General features: G+C 36.6%; 1 protein-coding gene across 2 annotated transcripts; it reads right to left on the bottom strand.

The window, feature by feature from the left end:
* Nucleotides 1-399: 399 nt before the first annotated feature.
* On the bottom strand, nucleotides 400-21475 carry LOC117296413 (proteasomal ATPase-associated factor 1-like). Of its 2 annotated transcripts, none has more exons than XM_033779320.1 (11): nucleotides 21358-21475; nucleotides 18473-18513; nucleotides 18193-18296; nucleotides 17050-17139; nucleotides 16346-16444; nucleotides 15063-15213; nucleotides 14501-14695; nucleotides 13793-13884; nucleotides 13406-13521; nucleotides 13085-13167; nucleotides 400-875 (listed from the first exon to the last, which is right to left on the bottom strand). In XM_033779320.1, the coding sequence occupies exons 1-11, from the start codon at nucleotides 21402-21404 to the stop codon at nucleotides 868-870; spliced, it is 1026 nt and encodes a 341-aa protein (XP_033635211.1). In that variant the 5' UTR covers nucleotides 21405-21475; the 3' UTR covers nucleotides 400-867. The 2 variants fall into 2 exon arrangements, with proteins under 2 accessions (XP_033635211.1, XP_033635210.1); XM_033779319.1 differs by lacking the exon at nucleotides 400-875 and adding an exon at nucleotides 2698-5494.
* Nucleotides 21476-25658: the final 4183 nt, after the last annotated feature.

Genomic DNA, 25658 nt, shown 5'->3' with positions numbered 1-25658 from the left:
GTACGAATAAAAATACAAATGCTTACAGCTAGCTTCTCACAATCTGTGTACATAAACATTGGTACGAATAAAAATACAAATGCTTACAGCTAGCTTCTCACAATCTGTGTACATAAACATTGGTACGAATAAAAATACAAATGCTTACAGCTAGCTTCTCACAATCTGTGTACATAAACATTGGTACGAATAAAAATACAAATGCTTACAGCTAGCTTCTCACAATCTGTGTACATAAACATTGGTAAGAATAAAAATACAAATGCTTACAGCTAGCTTCGCACAATCTGTGTACATAAACATTGGTACGAATAAAAATACAAATGCTTACAGCTAGCTTCTCACAATCTGTGTACATAAACATTGGTACGAATAAAAATACAAATGCTTACAGCTAGCTTCTCACAATCTGTGTACATAAACATTGGTAAGAATAAAAATACAAATGCTTACAGCTAGCTTCGCACACAATGTAGATGATATAAAGATGATCATGGTGGAAAACTCCCTTTGAAATTTGTTTGCTTAAAATGCAATAGTTTTTGAGAAATTAGTAAAAACAGTTGATTTTTGATTTTCTTGCAAGTCCAAAACTGAATCTATCAGTGAAACATTTAAAGTTTGTTTCCAAACCGATTGAACTTAACTTTTCACAGGTTTGTTGATACTGGTCTTTGACATTTACCAATGTGACACATTTGCTATAAGACCATCTCAATCATTTACAGTTTGAACAAAGGATGTCACTTGTATGGTTCATAACCAGGTGGAGCTGGTTCGCAAAAAAATAAGAATTTTAAAATAGTATATTTCTATTTCTATTGACTAAACTTTTGATAACTTTCCCTGGTGACATTTCCTACTTTTTTACTCCACTGTAGAGAAAAAAAGAAAAAAAAAGGTATCAAGTTGTTTACCAGGGCCCGATTTCATAAAGCCTATAAGCACAAAAAATGGCTTAGAATGACATTTCTTCCTTGATAAAAACAAGATTACCAACCAAATTTTAACTTGTTGTATATTGCTTGTTACTGGCATTCAGCTGTTGTTTGCTTATCCTGAAAATCACATGGAAATTTCATGCTAAGCAAATGTTTGTGCTTACAGGCTTTACTCAGTCTAATTGGTTCATCTGGGTTATAAAGGACTGTTGATTGCAGGTCATTTTGCTAATGCACACACTTAAAATTGCATGAACTGGTTGCCTGCATTAAAGTTCTGCAAATTAATACTTAAGCAACCATTAAGCAACCATTAAAACCAAGAGATCTATAAAGCTGGGCTTTGAACTGCACTGTTATTATTACTTAATTTAAGTTATATTTTATTAGGTGCGCTCAACTTAATACACACAGGGACTAGACCTATTTTCACTTTGCAGCCACGCTGTTTTCTTCGGTAAAAAATAAACGCACCAAAACTGAGGCTTGGGGACAATAACAGTCTGACTCCTTTTTTGAATCAGTTCTTATAACTGTTACTGTTATAGGGAACAAGACAAAGGTCAATTGGGAAGGTGGAGTGAGTGCACTTGACAAAGACACAAGCCAGCCTAGTTTACGGATAAATCAACTGATTTACTGAACCTAGATGTCTACAATCATCAACAACACAGCATTTATAACAGCTAATACACAAGAATTCCATTTATGAATGTTTACAGTTTGCATAAATTTATCAACAAGCATTAGACACAAAAGTACACACGACACTAGGAAATCTTCTTCCCAGGGGAGACTTATTCATTTATTTTATCAAGGTTTTGTTTATTTTCTCAACTGCCTGCGCTTTTTGCGATCCCACAGCTGTTTTGGAATTGCTGCCTGTATTTTATTTGTTTGGATATGTATTGCTTTTTATGCAAGTTTTTGTCATGAGTTTGTAAGAATAGATGAGAGAAGGTTGTGGGTTCACAATGGGGTTGTAGATTTATCAAGCTGTTGGGTCAAATGTTTGCTGGCATGGTCACAAACCGGTAATTAACAGATTGGGAACCAGCCTATAATATTACATTGTTTTATAGTAGATACAAATACTGGTTCCTGTTGTGTTCACTTGTTTCATGGCAGGCAGGAGTGTTATGTTTTATGCCCTCAAATTAGTCCCCAAACTAACTCAGGTGTAATCTGGGATATACTTTTGAACCCTTTGCGGATGATGTAGTTAAACAGCTACCTAAGCGGAATGTTTTTAACGGATATGGTATTTTAACTTGTTTAAAATGCACTTGTTCACCATTTTAATGTTAGTTTGATATGTGTACACTTCTTACTTTTTTGTAATTATCGATTAAAAAATCAGGCCCCCACCTAAAGGTTTTGAAAAACTAAAAACATCAAAGGAAAATGCAGCTGACATAATTTGTGGGACTTTGCTTTGTTATACCTCCACGCTGCAATAAAGCGGCTTTACAAATTGAGAGTGATTACAGAAAGGAGCTTTTCGCAAATCTCTCAGAAAAGCACTGGATACAGGCATTCAAAATGATTGTTTTTTTTTACACAATTAAAATCTATTTATAATCATATGACTCGATTTCCTTATTCATTGAAAACGTTTTAAATGAAATTCAGCAAAGTTCACGACTTGACATTTTCGTTCAAGCAACAGTGTGTCTTGGTCGTGACATAAACCAACAACAAACAACCAAAACCGCTTTTGCACCGGCATGTTAATCCAGAGGTCTGAACAATTTTTCTTTGTTCAACCACAAATCTTTTAAAATTCAACCGGTCAGTTTCCCTTATGGTTTATTATTTGATAAATAAAAATCCCCTAACCCATCTGAAAAGCATTACAAAAAAATATATAGGCACTCCAAAAAAGTACAGACACACCGCTTTCAGAAACACATCCACGACGAAGGGTTTAAATTGAAGTGCAAGCCGCCCCCTTTGACCGACAAATTCCCCTTCCTGATGAGCTGCTCTGAATGACTAAACTAAGACTATTTACACAGGGCCATTCATTCAAGACACCTCTCCATCAAACCCTGACATCAAAAATAGACAGTTTTCTCACAAGAACCTTCCTCATAAAGCACTGCATCCTGCATTATGCAGCTATCCTAATTTCAGATGAGAATAGAGAGTGAGAATGGCTTGTTATATAAACCGAGTCTGGCCAAGTTCAGGGAGAGGTTAACATCAGATAACAACTTAACCTTCCTGGTTTCAAATTACATATATGAGCGCCTGCCATTACGTGACAGATAAATGACTGGAATTTCTCTTTGATAAAAGACAATCCGCACGTACACCACTGCCTGCCCACTCAAACTATGATCTCTACACAAAGATTGCTCCCAAAGTATCACACACACACAAAGCGTTTATTCTATTTTCCTTAGAAATTCATGGAGAGTCCTGATCGCGCGACAAAGGTGTTGTCTACGTAGCGGGGCCACAGACTAAGAAAAAGAAAAACTTTTCCTGAAAAACTGATCATTTTAAATGCTAACTTTTTGCTATTTAGATGTTTTGTTTTCTTTTTAACTTACGTTTAGTTTAGTTTGCTTTCTGTGCAAGTACTTGGCTGCTATCTGTTCACTTTAAGTGATTTTTCAATTTATTTTAAGTATTTTTTTATTGCCTAGTCTGTATAGTTTTAAGTGAAAGACCTCTTGGGGTATTAATCACAAGGCGCCATAGAAATGAATTTTTATTATTATTGACATTTTTATTTCAATCCAAAAAGCTTGAGGACAATCTAAAAAGGTAAAAAGAATGTCAGACATTTTGGCACTGAACAAGTTTGAAATTTTTTATCTTTACACATAACTTGTCTTGTCATAATGCACACAACATTCCCAGACATATTTGGAATTGACTGTGAAAAATAATGACTGTCAGTTTATGAGACTCATCCGAACTGTATAAGCTTTTTAAATTTAATTTCATAGTGTTAAGTAAATATTGTTGATTGTATGAAATATGAAATAAATATTAAGTTAATGTAGGACCACCTGAGTGGCAGATACCTCTGCCAGGAGATACACTGTGTCCTTAGCTCTCACAAACCATCAGCCTGGCAAAGCAACTCCGTTTGCCCCAAATTTAAAACTTACAGCATCTCACTCATGAAATATTACATCATTTAATGATAAATTATTTACAAAATAATCTGTGTAATGTCTTCAAAAATCTGTCTCTGAGCAAATTTAGTTTGAATAATCTCCAGAATGGAAACCAACTAGTAATTGAACTGCCCTCATTTCTTACTTTCTTCCACAGATAGAATTAACTTATGGTTAACACTGTTTATGATTGTAACAGAAAACCATATTGCAATCAAAATTGCCTGGTACTGACCTACATTTTACAAAAAGAACCTTTAGGCAATGATTGATTTTTTTTACAAATCCATCACAGGAAAAAAAAGCTGTTTTGATTTACACTACTCAAGTCTTGATACTGTCAAGACATTCATTATTTTACCTCTGACGGGAGGCTGCACGCGATGTTGCAATTTGAAGTCAAAGATCAGTGATCAAATCGCAGTTGTGATGATGATGAGCGGCTTAGCATGAGTGCACAACCAGTTGGGGCTAATTTGTTTGATTGCAAAAGCCATCATCTGCCCACTCTATGCATAAACTAGCATCTCACCACGACACACAATTTAACATCATGGCAACAAGAAAAGTCAAAATGTTGTTTGTTTGTCGTGTTACTTTATTTCAAAACCAAATTTGAAAAAAACTGTGTCACGTTACTCAGTAAGCAAAAGAAAAACCACTTTGTATTGTTGAAAATTTTCGAAATATCTATGCGATTGTATGTATGAAAACTGCTTGTTTCTAAAACCATGTCTAGATACAAAACCTGATAATTTAGACAGGGCTGTCAACAGAGGGCAGCAGATGAATTCACCATGTATCAATGAAGCCCTACATGTTCTGCCAATGGAAAATGTATGGATGGATTATTTTGTTGAGACTTAGGGTTACATTTTTTTCACAAAGTTCCTAACTCTGCAATATATGAAGTTTTGCAGATTTGGGAAATTTTGCAAAAAATTAAAGGTTAGGCTACCTTTTCTGTTTTAATTCATCTTTTTATATTATTTGGTTGTCTATTTGGGAAGAGGGGAGAAGACTTAGGCCATGTCTGAATCAACAGCTACAGCTAGAGCTAGATGTCCATGTAGTCATGTGTTGAAGTATAGTCCTAGACAACAGTGTAAGCCGTAGCTGTAGCCGCCAATGCGGATACTTCCTTAGATGTAAATGTTTGACAGAATGATTTAAAATATTATGTGTGAAATTACAAGTTTTCTCACCAAAACATCTTGGAGATAAATATCTGTATGGTGAGTCAGCTGTTCAGATAAGCACATGTAGCTAAAATGTAAGCTACCGGCTATGAGGTTATCTAGAGTGTAAAAGGGGGAAGGACTTCTAGGTTTTTTCCCTTTATCCAGACACAAGTTGTATGGTTTCCGATTCAACAGTTTGATTTTCCTCGTTGAGGGCCCTTGGGAATGGATGGTGAGGCTGTAAAGAAAGCCGAGTTATCATTATAGGTTAATATCGGTCACTAGACTTGAGTAGGTTGGGTTGGGGAAGTTTGTACAAATGTCTGAGCCTCAGATAAGGATGTCGAACATGTAGACTTTGAAGGGATGGCTAGACCCCCCCCCCCCCCACCCCTCTCTATCACATGCAAACTTTATCATATGTTATTAATGTGCGCTATGGTGGAACAGTGCCTCCTTAAAGATTTTTCCATTAGCAGAAAAAAACAGCTTATCTTACAAAGTGTGGAAGAATCTATTTCTGTTACAAAACATATTCACTGCACTAATGCATACACTTTTTATTTCTTTTAAATTATATTTGTTTTACTAATGAAAGTTTGCCCTAAACGACTCTCTTGGTATGGGGCTACAAGAAGAAACTATCTAAAATTCCAAATAATTTAAAGTTAATGTTAAATTTAAAAGTGAGGGTGTATTTTTCAAACAGACTTTTATCGGTAAAGGCTTTTTGTGGTAAATTTCTTGTGGATGTGAGTAAAATGTTGTTGTCAAAGAGGTCTACACCAAACCTCCGAACAAAACCTTGGCTGTAGGAACTTGGGGAGGCTCTTTGAATGTGTTACTTCATGCATCTTCACAATTACAGGAAGAATTTGTTTCCAGGTCAATTGGGCACGAGGCCAAAGCCAAACACACTGGAAAATTCTGTCGTTTTCATCTGCTTGTTTTAACCAGACTTTAATGTGCATTGTCATGGAATCGATTACAACCAATATACAGATGGGTGATCATATAAAATTCATCCAGTTCTTTTCTACTGTCGCCCACACTCGTTGGTAACATCATAATTGCTATAAAGATATCTTTCAGAATTCATTGTGCAAGTCAAGGTTGAAGATTAACAGCACTTACTGTAAACCTTGAAGGACACTGATGTAATTGCGATTGCATAAAATAAAATCCACAAAAATAGGCCAAAAAAGGTTGCTACTCGAAAAGATAAAACAGACACAATAAAGTTTCACTGAATTTGGGCAGTTTGTAGCCTTCATTAGTACATTTTTCGTAGCTTTTATAACTGTTGTTATTTAATGTATTTTTCAAGTTGCACAAATGGAAATAAACCAACCAACCCCCCCCCCAAAAAAAAAAACATGATTTCTCAAAAGTTGTTAAAATGGCCTTGTTGTTCAGACAATGGCAACATTTCACTTATTTTAAATGTTTGCCAGAAGTAGGCTTTTTCACAACTGTTTCATTTGCAACCATTAACCTGAAAAGGAAACTTTGTGATTAACACTAGCAGCTGTAACCACAGCTCAAATGCATTTATAATTGTATATTCCCACAGTAAAGAATTGTAAACCAGTGGTAAACTCACCAGCCCAAAGGAAGCCACTTGAAGGGCGCCCTCAGATGGCTAAATACTACCATTTAAATTGAATATACTATCCCTAGCCGGAACATCTGACGTCACACTTCGAGCCTTGTTAATTACGCCAGAGATCTGCTGTTAAGCCTACTGACATATTCACCTTTGACCTCGCATCATTTCACATGGCTTTCATGGTTCTGGAGAATCGCAGGTAAATTCAACGTACATATTGTGTAAACTTATAAAGCTAACACCTGTCCTTATCCTTGCGGCTAAGGACAGGGAACCAGTCTACATTTTCCCTTGAGATTACATTCATTAATATACAAAAAAATATGGAAAGTTTAAAGAGTGACTTGGAAGTTTAATGACTTGGAAAGGGAGGAGATTCCCTCCCATGTGGTTCCAACTAACACCTTAAAAAAAAAACTATTTCGCTTGAATTGATGATTGGTTTTCCTTCTTTCTGTTTTCTCTACTCCTAGTAAGGAAACTGACAGAGCCACCTGGGGAAAACAGCTTAGGTCACAGGAGGGGAAGAGGTTATGACAGGGGGGTTAAGAATGGGGACAAGGTTGCACTGGCCTTGAACGGCTGGGCCACAGAGGGTGATCTGAGGGTAACGAGCTGGGAGGAATAAGTAGGGCATCATGGTAGAGGAATCAGACTTTTGTTCAGGCTAATAATAGGGTTAGCTTTCCTTTCTCTCTAATGTAATTATAGAGCACTTTTATAATTTGTATACAAAGAACTTTTGTGAACTAGAGAAGCACTGTGCGCAATCGTACCTCTCAGGATGAACTCCATACATGCATACTTTAATAAGATATGACCTACATGTGGGACTTAAAGACACTGGACACTTTTGGTAACTGTAATAGACTAGTCTTCACAGTTAGTGAAGAATTAGATTTTGAGGTCTCGAAATCAAGCATCTGAAAGCACACAATTTCATGTGACAAGAGTGTTTTTTCTTTCATTATTATCTCGCAACTTCGACCGGCAATTGCATTCAAGTTTTCACAGGTTTGTTATTTTATGCATATGTTGAAATACACCAATTGAAAATACAGGTCTCTGACAATTACCAATAGTGTCCAGTGTCTTCCAGGGAAAATGACAAGAGCAAGTGAGATGACCAGAAAGTGTTTGATGCTGATGGATGATATGTCAGAAAAAAATGATAGATCCTAACATGACATGATGGAGCAAACTTACTGAAATTACTTTGCTAATTAAAAAGAGTTTGACACAGATGGAAAAGTGATTAAATTGAATTGAAACATTAATGAATGATTGGACTGCATTCTCCATTGAATCATTACATCAAAGTGCATTACTTTTGTTCATTGCTTTTTGTTTTACTTCTTCACATCAAAGTGTGCACTGAAACCCATTTTTCAACTAAAAAAGAAACTGGGGAAAAAACAGTTTTGATGCTTCCGTGGTAGTTTTGTGGGACATCAGTACAAATGCTCTACACATCCCTTGAGTTAAATGTAAAAAAATCTAAGTGGCACAGTAAGTGTTCACAGATCTAGATACACACAAACTGCATACAATTTTGCAGTTTATGTGCAGCAATGAGCTCATTCCGTGTTGTTGTAAGGGCAGAACTTTGACGTCTTATCCAAGTCTTTCTTATCTACCCATCCCCATTTCTAGTTTATGAATGATCAGTACTCAAGTATTCCATCCATGCATTGTACACATTACAAATGTTGCCAGTGAAAAGGTGCCAGTGAAGCTCAGTGCATCCATGCTGCAACTAGTTGGGTTTTCCTCCCTTTGCAAATAAAATCTCAAGATTAGAATCTTGTTGTCAGAAGGTGACATACTTTCCATCTAGCTTTGGTGTAGATTAATAATACAAATGAGAGAAAAGCTGTATCATTAAAGTTAGTATTATAAAGTTATTATCATGATGGATATACATCCATCTGAATGTTGCATTAAATATTGATAATGATAAGTTAATGGTGCGTAACTCAGACATACAGGGGGTTCGTGCCAAGATCTAGGGAAGTATTGCAGATGGACCAATGGCTGATAGTAATATAACAGGTCCAGGTTGACAGGTGGAGAAGAGCTATGTGTGGTAAATTGATCCTTAAAGAGATTGTATAACTATGGGGTTAATATTAATGTAGTAAATCATTGTCTGTTGAAAATATCACAGAGTTGCGACATAATGGAGGGTGGTGAAGTAAAGGTTTGCCGTAACACCATGTAATGATAATCTTTAAATGAGTTGGGGTGGTTCTGACTTGAAACGTTGGTTTCAACTTGACGTTTCAATCTGATCGTCTTTTGGAGGGTGGTCACATGGTTGCTGGACGCCATTTTGGGTCCAAATATAGTACAAGGCAATGTGCAGTCTAGTCTGGCACCCCATGTACGCATATGCATTTGTTTGGACCAAAACCTGCCTCTCTCTCAATACACAGCTCTGAGCCACTCATGGGAATGTGAAATTGAACACAAACTTCAACAAAGTTTCAGTTTTCTTTAAATAAATTATCGTTTAAAAAATAAACATTTTTTATTTTTTTTAATTAAAAACAAACACTTCACTTATTTAATTTGATACCCAAAGCCACATGGTCATTGGCAACACAAATACATGCATATTGTGGTATCCATGGCAGTTGCCCTTAGTCACAAAGTGGATGAGATGTTACAACATTTGCTTGAGGGGTAAGAAACTATGAACCGAGACCCACCAAAGGGGTTTGCTTATTTTGTTCCCTGCAAAACTCCCTGAAAATTTAAACTGCTTCAGAATCATTGGTGAAAAAACCTTAAACGAACAAAAACAGAAACTTGCAATCCAATCAAACCCACTGTACAAACTAATACAGCCGTTATCAGTTCACAAAGCTACAGATTCTGTTTTGGAATCTGCACTGAGAGATTGCAATGATAGGGTCTCAATAATAATAGCTTTGAGTTTATTTAGTTTTTGCTCTAACTCTGCTCTGAGTTTATTACCCTTCATTTAAACTGTGTCGCCATTAAAAAAAAAAAAGTGACTTAATACATTCCAGTGTATTTTCTGGCAGGCAAGACACACTAACACTAGTCAATCATTTGTGAAATTGCCACATAAAATTAAGAATAGAAAAAGGGACAGCAAATTAGTTTCTAAAATAAAAATTTCGAAATTAAATTTTGCTATTTCGATAGTTTTTAAGTTTGTTATGTCTCTGGCCAGCTTCAATGTGTGTATACATTCATGCCTATGGCAAGCAAGTTCAGGTTCTGTGCCTTTTTTAATGTCACAGATCACTCGGTCTATACCATGGAATTGTGAAGAACAGCTATAAATCTTGAAAACTATCAGACGAAAAGAAGTAAAAACCTTCTTGATGGTTTGATCTCACTAATAAAAATATTCTAATCAGCATTAAATTATCTGAGGCTTGACATCAACAGATGTTTGATAGGGATTCATGTTGTTATCACGGTCTGCTAGTTAAGCGTAGGAACTCGTCGCCCGTTGGGAGGTAAAAGCAATGAAGTTAACATATTCTGCTACAAAGTTACATTCAACTTCTGTTTGTTTGTACTATTTAAGTTTGTCTTGTTTCAGAGTTATAACAACTTCAGCTTTTTCTTGAAAAGTCAAGTACTCATATGTGTTAAAGGCAAATGTTAAAGGCCAGTGTTCTCACTTGGTGTATCCTAACATATGCATAAAATAATAAGCATGTACAGATTTTGAACAATAGGTCATCAAAGTTGCAAGAAAATATTGGAAGGAAAAAACACCCTTGTTGCAGAGCATTGTGTGCTTTCAGACACCTGCGAAAGGCTTCATGCCTGACGCCTTTCTGAGAATCAATATGGTGTAAAAATAACCTGTTTCTCTTCTTTTAAAGACAGTCAACATACAAACCTGCTAAGCACAGAAAAAATATTGGTTGGCAAAAACAGGTTACCACCCAGACTCTATGCTGTGCATACTCTTAAGACTGGTGGCCTAATATTAATTTGCTCAACAAAAGAATTTGCTTAGCAATATTTTCTAGTTATAACCTTTTTAAGTGGGGCATAATGTCTAACATGGTAACAAACAATGTTTTTATATGTTTTGTTTCAGACAAGTTGGCAACAAATGCATTAATTTCCAAGGTGTCTTAATGGATTTTCTCCTTCAATGCCGAATGCAAAAAACACTCTATAAATTAGTAACATACCATGAAATTCATTAGTTATTAATGTAAACTGGTTACGCTCATGGCCACCCACATCTATGTGGGTTCAACTGAAAGAACACTACACTATGAAGTAGGTCATTGCTTCATGGTTGATGCGGTTTATAAAACAGGTTTCTACGTAGTTGCGTCAAGCACATGCTATTAGTTCCGTGCAAGTGCTTAATATGAGGGTGATCTCTACAAAACAGTTTAAGAATGGGGCATGAGGTTATGTATATAGAGTATTATGTCAATGCAGACTGGTTCCGTTCCGGTCATACTGTATTCATGTATTATGGTTAAACGACTTTCAAAATAGTGGATGAGGACTGTTGCATTTACATACAAAATGTTCCTGGAACATAATACAAAGAAAGTGGTAGCTTATTATGATGCGAGAGGACTTTTATATTATCTGCTAAAGACATGGCTTTGGTTCTGGCTGAGGCCATGTCAGCCATTTTGAAGCCAATTTAAAAACCACAAACAAAGAGTAGATCTCTTAACTACTTGTCATTAAGGCTGTTTGATTTACTTATTCACACCTGGTACTAACAGGGTTACATACGCACATAGAGATGTAATTGCTTTATCTCATTAATGTTCAGTCAATGAAGGACATGTTCATGCTATGTTTCTGTTTTTAATGTGTGTAAACTGTGGCTCACAACTACATTGTTAATCTGAAACAATGCCGGAAATGATGGTTCCAAGGCAATGATATATTGAAACTCAATTTCTTTTTTAGAGTCATATCCTTATTGCCGATGAATTGGCAAATTGCCCAAGGATGCGACTGAAATACCTAATACATCTTGAGTGGCATATGCAGTATACTCTGTGAACTACAATTATTAAGACATTCAAATGTTTTCTGTGTCATTTGAATGCCAAGGTCGTTGAATGAGGATGAATAATAAGGCAATGAAACTCAGAGGGGGGGGGGGGGGGGGCTGGAATAATAAATAAAGAGGCAGGGTTATAAATGAGCTCCACATCTAGGTTAGGGAGGTAGCCGGTACAATCATGGTTGGAGAAATAGCATTCGCGAGGGTTCTTATTTTATTTTATTTTAACTAAAAAGTGTGTACGCTGACATCTATGGAAAGCTGAAGTCATTTAAAAGGCAGTTTGCTATCACACAATACTCTGTTATCTTGTTATTGATGCATCTAATCTGTACACACTAAATAGAGTGTACAGAATTCCACCTTCAAAATTAACGGACAATTCAATAACATTTTCTACAACCATTTGACAAATAACAGCAAATGAGTTTATGAAATATATATTCCACTTTTAGGCATGCTATGTTAACAAAGTTGACTGTATGCTGCTGCTACTGATAATGTAGCCAGAACATCCAACGGTTGTGGATCACTGGGTTTGTAAAGACCAGTAGTTACCCTTAGAAACCAGTCTAATTTGGTTGTAGTGCTAAAAAGTATCAATATCTAACCAATAGAGGGCGCACTTTTATTTTAACAGTCAATACCACAATGTCCACTTAGCAAATGCAACATTCTTGTTCATATTATTATCAACAGCTAAAGTCAACAAATGCCTCAAGATACAGATAGAATATACTTGAATCTCTTCTAATATTAAACCACAGGTACCCACTTCAAATCCTAGGTAAAATGAAACGCCCTAACCCTATATCACACATGCTAGGCAATATTATAGTTTTTCCTATTATATCCTTATTTCTGTTCAAGTAATTGTCAACATCCATCACTACCTGCGCATGCAAAAGATAAATATATAGCCCTGCAAATATGAAAATGTTATCTTTTGAAATTCCTCTTTATCTAAGAGGTTGTTGAGCTCCGTCAACAATGCGTTCGAGACTCCCTAGAATAAGTTGAAAGGCATCGGCTGTCAACATTGTGTATCATGCCAGGTACCTCCGAGTTTGTTACAGTGTAAATAAACAAAATAGCTTTCACTGATGAAAATATCAGGGTCCAAATTTCAAACTTACAAATGGTACATATATTAAAGAAGAGCCTGCTGCTATTTTGTAACCTACCTGTACCAGCGATCACGCCTTCCTTGTAGCTATGAAGACACAGAATGGATGAGGATGTCCTCTGGATAACTTGAGCTGGCTCACTATAAGAACGGCAAAATATATTGTAAAGAAAATTCCGTAATTGAACCAAATATTTACTAAATATATGCACAAGACAATGTAATTAGCTAGTACAAACTGCTTTTAGTGTAAACTTATATCAACCTTTCAACGACTACTAAATCACAAAATGCAGATGTGTTGCAAGTATAATCAATTACAATAACTATAGGAGTTTCTCAAAACGCTGTGTGAAACAAAAAGAGCTGAGTATATTACCTGTGATTTCTGATATCAATTATGTGTAGAGTACCATCTTGGCTTCCAGCAATAACAAACTCACTGGAGAGGAATGTGCAACAATTGAAGGCTGAGGATCCTTTTACATGGAAGACCTAAAAAAAAATATATATATATTAAAATATAAAAGCAACCAGGGTTCTTATGGAGATTTAGGACCAGTGCTTTAACTCAGTCTATTAACACCCCTTGTCCTGAGGTCTTTATCCAGTGTTAAAGACCAAGCATAACACTTTATTCAGATTCACTGGTTTAAATGGTGTCAACATTTAATGCAATCAAAATGACAATAAAGTTGACATTAACATTAAATATTAAGGAAAATGGATCTTGAAACTTAAGACTACAGCAAGCAGTATTTTATACCTTCTTTCTGCTCTGTAATCCAACGCCTATTAAATCTCCACCTTCAGTAGCCATCAATAGTAACTTCCCTGCAGTACCAACTTCCTCATTAGCTGCAAGATTAACAAATCAAAACATCAATAAAGCATTAATACACTTATTTCAAATTCAACAGTCAAATTAACAGGACCCAATTTTTTTGAGCTGCTTAAGCTCTTAAAGCCATTATACACTTTTGGTACAGAAAAAACCAAAAAGTTCACAGATTTACAAATAATTAACAGGGTTTTTACGGCGAAACGTGCGGGTGGGTTTTCCCGTTATTTTCTCCCGACTCCGATGACTGATTGAGCCTAAATTTTCACAGGTTAGTTATTTTATATATAAGTTGTGATACACGAAGTGTGGGCCTTGGAAAATACTGTTTACCGAAAAACACCTACCTGCTAAGCAAAAAATAAGCAGGATACCAGTCACTAATTGTACATGTTATATAGGAATTTGGCTGGCAACTTGTTTTGGTAAGCATAATTTGTTTTGCTAAATTACTTTTTGTGACTAAGCAGCTTTAGGAAATTGGGCCCAGGTGACTTGAGTTGTGACAACTGTTAAAGAACAAAGTTTTAGACCTGTTATTTCTAGCACCAATGGCTAATCAATTTCTACAAAATCAATACATATTGAATAACAGACTATGATAATACTGCAAAAAACAAAGTTTCATCTTACGTGGGGGTTGTTCAGGACTTCCTAAATCAACAGAATTACAGACTTGAGAGATGGCGCAGGAGTTGATGATATCAGCTCCCTTGTAGAGAATCCCTAAGCATTTGGAGTTACCACAATTCCACAATCTTGCTGTACCATCACGAGAGCAAGTGACCACATTACGCCCTCTGTCTACTATAGCAGTACAGGTAACACCTACATGGGAGGAAAACAATTTGGTCAAAGATCAGGGACAGATTTCACAAAAAGTTTGGACAAATCCTAACTGAGGAATAGTCATAGGAGATACTAAAAGCTTAAGGCTAGTCTCAACTCTTTGTGAAATCTACCCCAGGGACAGATTTAAGGGCTCCACTTATTGTGGAATTCTGCACCATATGGTCCATTGCCCCTTTTTGAATCCATGACTTCGGCTCAGGCTAGCTGTTGTTTTGACAAATGCGCATGCTTTGCATACGCGCTCAGGGCTTTAGATGAGAGGACGGAGCCTGGATCCGAATCCAAAGCATTGGTGTAATGGTAAAAGCCAAATAATAACACTCTCTGTGTTACATCCACTTACCGCCAGTGTGTCCCCTTATGGTAACTGGGCAGCTTCCATCTTCAGCCGACCACACCTTGATTTGTAGGTCAAGTCCACCAGTCAAGACGACCACACCCGAGGGGAAGAACCGACATGTGCTGACCTCACCAGCATGACCTTTCAACTCTCTCTGAACCAAGGAAATCAAAGAAAGTTGACAAAAAAGAAGAAAATCTCACTTTAATCCAAGACAAATGAAAGAGACATGGCCCAGCCAGGGTCCAATGTCATGGCTCTGCTAACCGCATAATTCTGTTCTTACTTACAAGGGTGTGCTTTGCAGAGCCACGTAAGCGCAGAATTCTGAGATGAGCAGAGCCATGAACAAGGACCCATGTTTCTGAAAACAGTTTGTGGAATCAATTCAGATCTATTGCTGTACATAATTTTAACATGAAAGTCATAATCACTTCAAGCTCCTAAACAGATACGCTCTTTAAAGTATCTCCATGAGTTCATTTCACTCAAATAATCTATAATAATAATAATAATAATAATAATGCATTTATAATGCGCCATCTATCTAGTGTGCAAGACCCTATTCAGAGGCGCAGAACAAAAAACAATACATACAACAAAAAAAGAAATGTAGAACATAATACAAAATTATACAATAAATAATCTACTGTCAAGACATGTAACGAGCTAAGTGTAAGAGGATTTAAATAAATGAGTTTTAAGCAAGTTTTTAAACAATGAAAGAGAACTACAGCGCCTGATGTTATTAGGTAAAGCGTTCCAAAGTTTAGGAGCACAAGCGGAAAAGGAACGATCGCCATATGATGAGGAAGTTCTAGGAATAGTTAAAAGGGACTTAGCAGAAGAACGAAGAGTGCGAGAGGGGGCATAAGGTACAAGAAGATTTGCAATATAAGACGGAGTCAAGCCAAACTGGGATTTAAATGCAATAAGTAGAATTTTGAATTGAATTCGTTGTCGAATGGGTAGCCAGTGAAGTTCCTGCAATATAGGTGTAATATGATCATGTTTTTTAGATTTTGTTAAAACACGAGCGGCAGCATTTTGTAAAAGTTGTAGTTTGTGGAGCTTGTGTTCGGTAACTCCGTATAATAGGGAATAGGTTTTTCTCTTCAGTTGTTCTGAAAATGACTTTTGTGTCCCTCTGTTGCTTTCTGTAAAAACCTAGAACGGTGATAAAAATATATTATCAATGAATATTATTGGTTTTGATGATGTGCTATGAACACATATAACCAAACGCAAACCCCCTTTGTTTCAATGTACATTTTGTCCCTACTTACTCGCACAGTGCCATCTGATGTTTGCCAGATTCTCAAGACATCGTACGAATCTGAAGACACTCCCAGGCCACCACCAGAAGAAACATCAATGCTGATCACCTATCATATCAAATACCATGAAAAAATATTATGATTTTGATCAACAGTTTTGACCAAACTCATCAGCAGGCAAGGGGGTGTCGGTATAAGCCTTTTTGAGGTATGGCAGACGTGATAGGAGTGTACTGTTTGGTTTGGGTGTATAAACACAAATTTACCCAAACCTTATAGTATTGTAGCATTGTGTCCGCCATACGTCAAAAAGGCTTATTATAAGTCGTTGAATTGCACTTCCCAAAGTCAAAGTTTGCAAACAAATAATAATGAGTGTTATAGGCCTATGACCCCTGTATTTTTTGTTTTTATCATCTCCATTTTTGTAGTTCTCTGTATACCTTAAGTATACACAGAACACTGATAAATAAAGGTACCAGTCTAATTCCCATCCAGCCTCAGTTTCACTGTAATTTCTCTGCTCCTCCATCCATCAAAGTCATTTCAACTCTACTAAGTAAGCTAACATGCCTAGCTTCTACAACAAGCCAGTTCGGTTTGGTGAAACAACAATGATCCATCAAATTCGTGGAAGAACTAAAAAAATGATTCTGTAGGAATTTGCTACTGAATATTAAGAGAGGTAAAAGGAAATAAAGCCCAATACTTACTCCTTTTTTATGGACGTTTGCAAACTCAGTGCTTGGTGCAATGAATTTAGTGGTGATCGATTTCTCTGGATAAGAAATACTTATTGCTCTCTGTGAAAAAGGCATAAAAAGATAACAAGGTGAATTAAAAATAACCTTCAACAAAGAGTTATGACCCTTGATTTTGTCTTTATCTTAGGGGGAACCAATTATTGTGTTGTAAATTATTGTATTGATGGGAGATTTAACCGAGTCGTCGCGTCCGCATTGGACTTTCTCGCTTGGTTAAACTGAATCGTCCTGGGCACCTTTGGCTCGGTTAATTTACCCACTCGGGTCTGGTAAGTTACCTGGGAGGAAAACTTCCTGGGCTGTTCGCATTGGACTTAAAATGGGTAAGTTACCCATTGGCTCGGTTAGTTTACCCAAATTAAGTCCAGTGCGAACAGGGCTTAAGGTACTTTGTGGCAGTCTGTGGTAGCAATTTACTGAAGGGTTTCAACATCTCTTATTAGCTGATGTGAAGTATGCAAACTCACAGTGGATCTTTGCAAGCTAACAAAGATCTACTTTGAATGTGCGTACTGTATGTGAGTCTTTTGCAAAGAGTTATATAATAATAATAATAATAATAATGAGAACTTATAAAGCGCACAAATCCAACAAAGTGCTCATGGCGCTAAATACAAAGAATAATATTTACATGTACAATAACCAAAATTGAAACGTAAGCCTAAGCTAAGAAGAAATCCAGAACATGTTGAAGAGAAATACAACACAAATGCAATATCAAAGAAAACATCGAAGGGTAGAAATCAAACCATTTTCTCAAATACTTGGTTAAAAAGATGTGTCTTAAGGTTTTTCTTAAATTGTGTTAAAGAAACAGATGATTTTACTTGTGCTGGCAATTTGTTCCATAGGCGTGGGGCAGCATGTGAGAAAGATCGGTCTCCCCATGAATGATTGGATATGGGCTCAATAAGGAGACTAGAATTGTAAGACCGGAGTTTGCGAGGAGGATTGTATGGTTTGAGTAGATCATCAATATATGCAGGGGCATTGTTGGTGAGTGATTTATACACAAAAAGCAGAAGTTTATACTTAACTCTACTGCTTACGGGTAACCAGTGTAATTCTTTCAAAATCGGAGTTATATGTTACCTTGGTAACATCTAGGACTCTGAATCCTTCTGAAGCCACGATTTGAGGGATTCCTTTATTGTCAAGTCCATGAGACTTCAGCTCACCTTGGATGCTATTCTCACCTGGCAAAGATATAACAGAAATATTTCATCATTCTTTCTTTTTAAAAACAACTTATATTAGAATAAAACTTTGTAGGAGGGGGCTTACCAGTTTAGCAGTGCATTGGTGTAAAAAAAACCTACCTTAAATATGAAAACCCAAAACTTTGTTACATCTCCAAAATTCCAAAACTTACCCGGTGTTTTGCACATCACCCAAGCTTGGCCTTCACTGCGCCTAAAACAAAAAATATGAAAATGAACATCATATCTTATGCAATACCACTTTGCAATTATTCAATGGCGTAACTGGACACTTTCATTGAACGGGGGGGGGGGGGGGGGGGGGGGTATGTGTGGTCAAATAAAGTGGGAAGAGTGCGGATTTCGTTGTATCAAAACTTTCTTGTATATTTTTTATTTAGGTTCTTGTTTACTCTGAGTGACTCAAGCTAGCTGAGTAGCCAGTCAACCTAATTTCAGTTTAACACCTTACTTTTTTTATTTTTTATTCTGTGCACTGTTCGACTCTGGTGCTGTTTGCTGATGGTTAATGTTCCCACATAATGAATGGACTGTAGTTGAGATTACCCTCCTCCCGACGGCCACAAAGGCAGTCTAGTGACTCTGTGTGTGACAAATACTGCCTTGGCTAAAGTCAATAATCTAAACTACACACTAGAACCAAAGAGCAAGTTCGATCAGGGTACAATCGTCAACTAGTGCTGGTTAGTTCGTGACGTACGAAGCGCATGCACCCTGCAATAAAAGTGCGAACGACTTTAGACGTTTTCTACTTCTCTAGCGACCGTATGTGACAAAGATGATCGTGAACCATAGCTCTAATCTATGCCGTGAACACATAAAAAGTCCATATTCACTTCTTTTTAGCTATTTTAAGAATAACTGGTCCTCTCTAGCTCTGCCTGCAGCACACTGTACTGTGATATATGACAAATTCCTACTTGTGGGACCAAGTCAGGTGCGTCATAATATTGAGCGGAGTTTAGCGATGGCAAGCGGTAGCGGTGACCAGCGCCCTCAAGGGTTGACAGCGTGGATAGTGTCACTCGCTCCCACGTTGCCTCCCTTGTCGTTGCTGTGCACCGCTCACTATTTTCAGGTAAGATTATTTTGTACTTTTATCAAATGTTCTTTTACTAATAATAAATGGTCCCAGACATAAGGGACTCTGGCATTTTCTGAGTTAGTGACATGTGAAACAGGGGGATAAAACTGGGTAAAATCGCTGTTTTTGTAATAATGTTTTCTGTAAGTCGTGAAAATAATGATAGTAGGCCCTCTCGTGTTCTAGGAGCGTAAACATAACGTAATGTGCATGGGTCATAGGATAAAAGACTTGGTATAAATTGCATGTATTGTATGTGTTTCTTTATGGTATGAAAATACAGTACATGTACTTTGTATGCATTTTTATCTTATCTTGTTAATTTTCGTTTGGTAAAACAGAGCTGTCAGTGCTATTTCTGTAGGACAAATCTGCTGTCCCAAAGTAAATAAATAGGTTTTAATAAATTGGTTGATTTCTCTATAATATTTAATAAATTAGAGAACATGCCATTGTGATAACAAGTGATTGATTCACCATCATTGCTTTTATCTCACTGTGATTAATTGGTGATTGTAAACTGGTAATTTGAAGGACTCCTTTACTATTTCTGTCAATTCTAAGGTAACACAGAGAGTAAAGTAAACTAATAGGCTGCTTGACTAAACAATTGGTCTTATAATCTATCATGCACCCAGACTCTGTCTAGTTATGTTTTCTAAGATTTATTAGGGCTTACGGTCAAGTATTGTATATCATGTACTTATTATTGTTTCTCTTTTCTTTTCTTTTCCCTAATTGTTTTGTTTGTTAATTGACTCGCTCCCACGTTGCCTCCCTTGTCGTTGCTGTGCACCGCTCACTATTTTCAGTTTCAATAAACTTGAGTATCTCGAAACAACGGTGTGGTGTGTTTGCTTATTCTACGTCTATAACAGATTACACCACCACCCCCCTCCACATACTGGTACCCAAAGATACGACCAACCTTACACTACAGCCTCAATAGATAGTCGCGAAAAGTCGACTAGACTGGTTCAACTATCGTTGACTTACGCGGGTTCGATTAGAGTTAGTCAAATTTTTGTTAACTATGGTCGTTGATCGACTTTGCAAGTTGCACAAAGTTATATCCTCCTCTTACCAGTTTTCATGTTATTATGCCTTTTTCTTTGATTTGGGAAAAAAATAATAATGCCATATATCAACCGATGCCTTAGGCCCCTAATTATCTTCATTTGTTAATATGAAGTATGCAAACATATATTAAAACTTGATGGACATTGAAATGTTCACACCACACACTGATCTTCGATGACTTCAACTAGCCCCATTTGTTTTGAGTTTTTCCTGTTTTCACGGCAAACAAGAAAGTATGGTTTCCCAGTGAAGCCATACATGGAAGAAACATCTGCAGTGACAACAAGTGTTCTTTGAGACTCTGTGTATGACTCTATAGCCAGCAGTTGTCTTCATTTTATTCAAAATATTTTTTATAAAATTTTAAAAATTACCATCCCATGGTAACTTGCAAAAAATAAAAAAAATAAAAAAAATACTAAATAATTACTGGCTTTCAAATCTGATTTTTATTTCAGTCACATGATTTGATCATCATGAATTGTGAATATTGAAAAAGTGTTTGATGAAACTTATTCGGTGGGCAAATATTTTTATATGGCCTCGACATTATGACATATTTTTTAACCTTGTAGAAATGCCTAAAATACCAAACTTTTTGCATTTACAAGTGCAATTAACCAGTGGAGCCTTACGTGTTTCTAAATTTTGGTCAAGGGAGAGGAGACTCTTTGCTTGGAAAATAAAACCACACAATTTTTATCTACTCTAGGGGGGGCTAGGGACGGTTTACATCGCGCACAGAGAGGTAAAATAAAAGATATGCCACGATTTTACTTTTACTTAGGGACACCTCGAAAACAGGACCTCTCCTGATACATTTGAACTACTCACTGTCTGAGCTGAGACTAACAAACAAACACGTTTACTTACCATAGTGATTCCTCCCAATCACTTTGCAAGATCAATCTTGCCGTCATTTTGTATGATCTGGGCACTTTTATGAAGCAATTCTTCTATGTTTTGTTTTGGCCTGTTGATTTACTTTTTTACGGTGTTGTTAAATGGCGCCCGCTTACGCTATGAGTTGTTTAGTTTTCCTAACGGTGCCGATAAATAGCGCCCTCTTTCGTTTGCACCTACGCGTGTGTGAAGATTTGACCTTTGACACAACCCAGCATGCATTGCGCGCAGAAAAGTGATCCTTAAGGCCGTGTCCGAAACGGCGACTTCGGCTACAGCTACGGCTAGATCGCGCAACACTGGTAGACGCGCTGATCTAGACGTAGCTGTAGCCGAAGTCGTCGTTTCGGACACAGCCTAAATGCGCGCGCAGACAATTCATGACGTCATTTTATTATCTTTCTAACGCATGAGGGCGGTATATAAGCCCACCGTTTTAGAGGGCGGTATTTATGACCGCCGTTATTTTGAACACATACGCCTGCAGCAGCAGACGACGACAAGCCTTCCGACACTGGCGCCCGCAGCATGTAATTAGTTTTGAAAGCACTTTTCAAGGTGACGGCAAAGAGGTAAACTAACAATTTCCTTCCTAAATCAGAATTATGGTTTTTCAATAATTATTGTGAGCAATTATTGAGGTGGAGAAGTGACAATGTTGAATCTCGCGCCTTTTTTCCTGTCGTCGTCAGTGACAGTGTCGTCTGCTAGCTAAACTTTTCCCCATTTCATAGCAGAGATGGAGGGGTGTGGTGTTGAAAGAAAATCGAACAATTATAATTTTTGCGTTTATTTTACTTTTTGACCAAAAAGTGTTGATGTTATTTGACCGAAAAGTTATTTATGAATGGGAATCAAAGTGTGTTGGTCATGGTGGCCAAAAACACCTTGTACCAAAATGCGTGGCTGCAACAATGCCTGAAAGATCTGACCTTTACTTACACCCAGCCAAAAAGCTAAAAGTAGAGGTCATGTCCTAAATTGAAATTTTAAAATGTTTTCCTAAAACACAACAAAAATTCATACATTTGTTGTTGTTGACACTTTTACATAATCAAATTGTGTCAAAAAAGCAACAATTAGGCGTGTCTGGGCGTATTGGTTGATTACACAAATGAATGGTCTCTTATGTGATAAAGACATTACAAAGTAATTGAAGTATCATTATTCAATTGAAAAACACAATCCAAACTTGCCCAGTTGTGATTTTACTGGCCCGATGCTAAAATCACTGGCCTTGAGCCTGAAGTCCAGTGTTTGAGCCCTAGGAGGCACACACACACACCTCAATTTCAACACCAAACCAAATCTTATCTTTTGCAAGAGTGTGCAAACTGAACAATTCAGTGTCATAGGTTGTTTTGTCATGTGTTATTTTGTGTTTGCTAAGAGGCTCCATGATCAGCTTGCTGCATGGAATGTACCTTCCATGAAGAAGATAATAATAAATAAAGTTATTGTTATCTTCCTTTTTTTATAAGCAAGGTAGGCCATATTTATTATATTTTCTATTATAGAGAAACATATCTAGGGGGAAATAAGGCCAAAAAACAAACACACCAGTTGATCATCCTGGTAATTACTACCAAAGAGGAGGATGAATTTTTGTTCAATTTTTTTTCTCAAGAAGTTGAGCCATACTAAAAGTTGCTACCTTTGTAGAACTTTAAAAAGTCTAAAGTATGGGTCAATTTAATAGGTTCCTGAAACAATGTTTGTTGGGCGTTTTTGTTGTAGTATTTAGTCATTTTGGGCTTGTGCAAAAATACAATTGGGGGGGGGGGGGCATAGTTTATTGAACCAAAATCATAACATCAAAGAAATCACAAAATCTGGTGATGACTGTTTGCTCCTATAATAACGAACATTTATTTCTGAATATATACATGTATAATTATATACATAATTTACTGGAATGAAATAAATATCACATGTAAATATCCACATATAACAGATCAATTCACAATGACTACACTGTGATGTACAGTAAGTGTATTCCACATCATCGGACTATTATTAGGATTACAAATTGAACAGCAATTAGCACTTTCTTGATGCCTACATGTAAAACACAATATTAGTTTTTATATAACACCCAAGCAGATCCTTGCCATTTGATTGGGGGATTGTCCGTCACGTGATAGCAAATAAAAGTACCATTGCACGCTGAGTCACTCACCGTGCTTTTTCGTTCCATCCGAAAAGTACCATTGCACGCTGCCAGCGTGCAATGGTACTTTTCGGATGGAACGAAAAAGCTGAGTAAGAACATCACTGCGTGCGCGTTGTCTTCGGTAACGCAGCAAGGCATATTAGTAAAATTACTAGCATTCGTCTTCTACTATTAAAAATTGGAGGACTACGCTTTGTTTGTTTTGAAAGTTGTATCTTTCAATCAAAATGACAAAGATCTACTTGGATGTTATATAAAACAAATAATGAATGTTTTTCATTCGTGCAATGGTGCGAATATGTTCATTCGTTGAAAGCTGGAATGTTCCATTCAACTCGGCTCCGCCTCGTTGAATAGAACATTCCATCTTTCAACTCATGAACATATTTGCACCATTGCACTCATAAACATTCATTATGTGTATACTATACACTGCTGTCCATCCATGCAGTGACATGCCCAACACGAGGGGCGGAATCCCCCCCCCCCCATATCAAAATTTCTAATTACACCACTGCATCAATGGAAGGAAAAGGTTTTGCCAGATTTTAGGATGAAAGTGCATCAAGTTTTCTATGCTCAGAGAAACCTATGCACAGACCAAGCCCTCTGTCACAATTTGCATGCATGAAGACAGTTAAAGTCACCTGGAAATATAATTTTTTTTCTTTCAAACATAAGAGTATATGCTTACGAACAATAAAACAATTTTTTTTGTAATTGTTTGTCACGATTTATATGTTTAAAAAATATATAAAGTTAATTGGGGGCTGACTCCGCCTACCCCTTTTGTGACGTCAATCGAGGCAGACTTTGCCTGCAATGCGTATAGTAAACACACGTGCAAAGTACATGTATGTCCAAGTCGTGAGTTGGTATATTTCAAAAAGTGTTTTTCTGCATTCAGCAGCAATACACCTGGTCGGCATTTTGAAACGTACAAACTCACGATTTGCTCCGTATATGTACTTTGCAATTGTGTTTACTCTACGTATTACAGGCAAAGTCTGCCTCGATTGACGTCACGAACAGGACCCTCTCGGGTCGGGGTCTACTCTTAAATTTGTAAATAACATAAGAACTGATCTTTTAAAACCTTAGTTAACTGTTTAATCACATTCCACTCATCAAAACACATATATTAGTGACAAAAGCTTTATTTTGAAAAAATACCACTTCCAGGTGACTTTAAACTTTATTCTTAAAATGATAGGAGTTCATTTTCATGAATTTTTGTTCAAAGAAAGCACTGGAGTACTTTCACCAGATTTTGTTTAAATATTCATAATTGATTTCGCTTTACTGTTATTGCAGCCCTGCTGTAATTATGACATACTTTGTGTAGTAAAGTTGTCTCTGTAAATTAAATAATAGTATATTAAGTAAGACTAAACATAATATCCTGTGGTTATTAAGTTCTTTAGCCCTGCCGATCTATAAAACAAGTATATTGACTAAGCTTGGGCGATATCACGATATTATCGAATATCGCGATATTAATTTGGAAACGATTTCCAAATATCGGATGGATTTGGTTTTAATCGAAATATGGATTTGGTTTTAATCGATATATCGCGATATCGATTAAATATCGCGATGTATTTGCTAGCTGAGACATCTTGCACCCCATAGGTTTGGAGTTAAATTAGAAGAATAGGTCATTAGAACACCTCTCTTATGCTATGACTGTCTCTTCTACAACTTTCACTTGGAGTTTGAAGACTGATAATGTCAAATTTAATTAATCGCGATTATATCGAATATCGCGATATATTGTCGGCGATATATCGTGAATAAAATAAAGCGATATCGCCCAAGCTTAATATTGACCCAAAGCAGTATGATTTTAAATCATTTAGAGTATAATGGTCATACGATAGCTGTAAATAAGTTCTAATACAAACCATAACAGTATATATAAAAATTTGTGGGGTTTTTCCTTTGTACTTTCCATCAAGTTCCATGAAATTTGCCGCAACTTGTCCAACTTCTCTAAAAGATACTCAATATGAGATGATAATTTTGGCAGAGAGACAAGTATTTGTTCATATTAAACCCAAGTCTTGATATTGTGTGACCAGCTCTGATGAAATTTGAT

This window comes from Asterias rubens, chromosome 11 (assembly GCF_902459465.1).
Source record: "Asterias rubens chromosome 11, eAstRub1.3, whole genome shotgun sequence".
NCBI lineage: Eukaryota > Metazoa > Echinodermata > Asteroidea > Forcipulatida > Asteriidae > Asterias > Asterias rubens.
The sequence above is the reverse complement of the archived record's forward strand: the minus strand, read 5'-3'. Positions and strand labels throughout refer to the sequence as shown.

What these genes read in the sequence shown, in the direction of transcription:
- LOC117296413 (XM_033779319.1), bottom strand. Translation starts at nt 21,404, where the DNA reads ATGACGGCAAGATTGATCTTGCAAAGTGATTGGGAGGAATCACTATG. An exon ending in GATTGGGAGGAATCACTATG is followed by an intron (nt 18,514 to 21,357) that starts GTAAGTAAACGT and finishes TTTTTGTTTTAG; the next exon opens with GCGCAGTGAAGGCCAAGCTT. An exon ending in GGTGATGTGCAAAACACCGG is followed by an intron (nt 18,297 to 18,472) that starts GTAAGTTTTGGA and finishes TATCTTTGCCAG; the next exon opens with GTGAGAATAGCATCCAAGGT.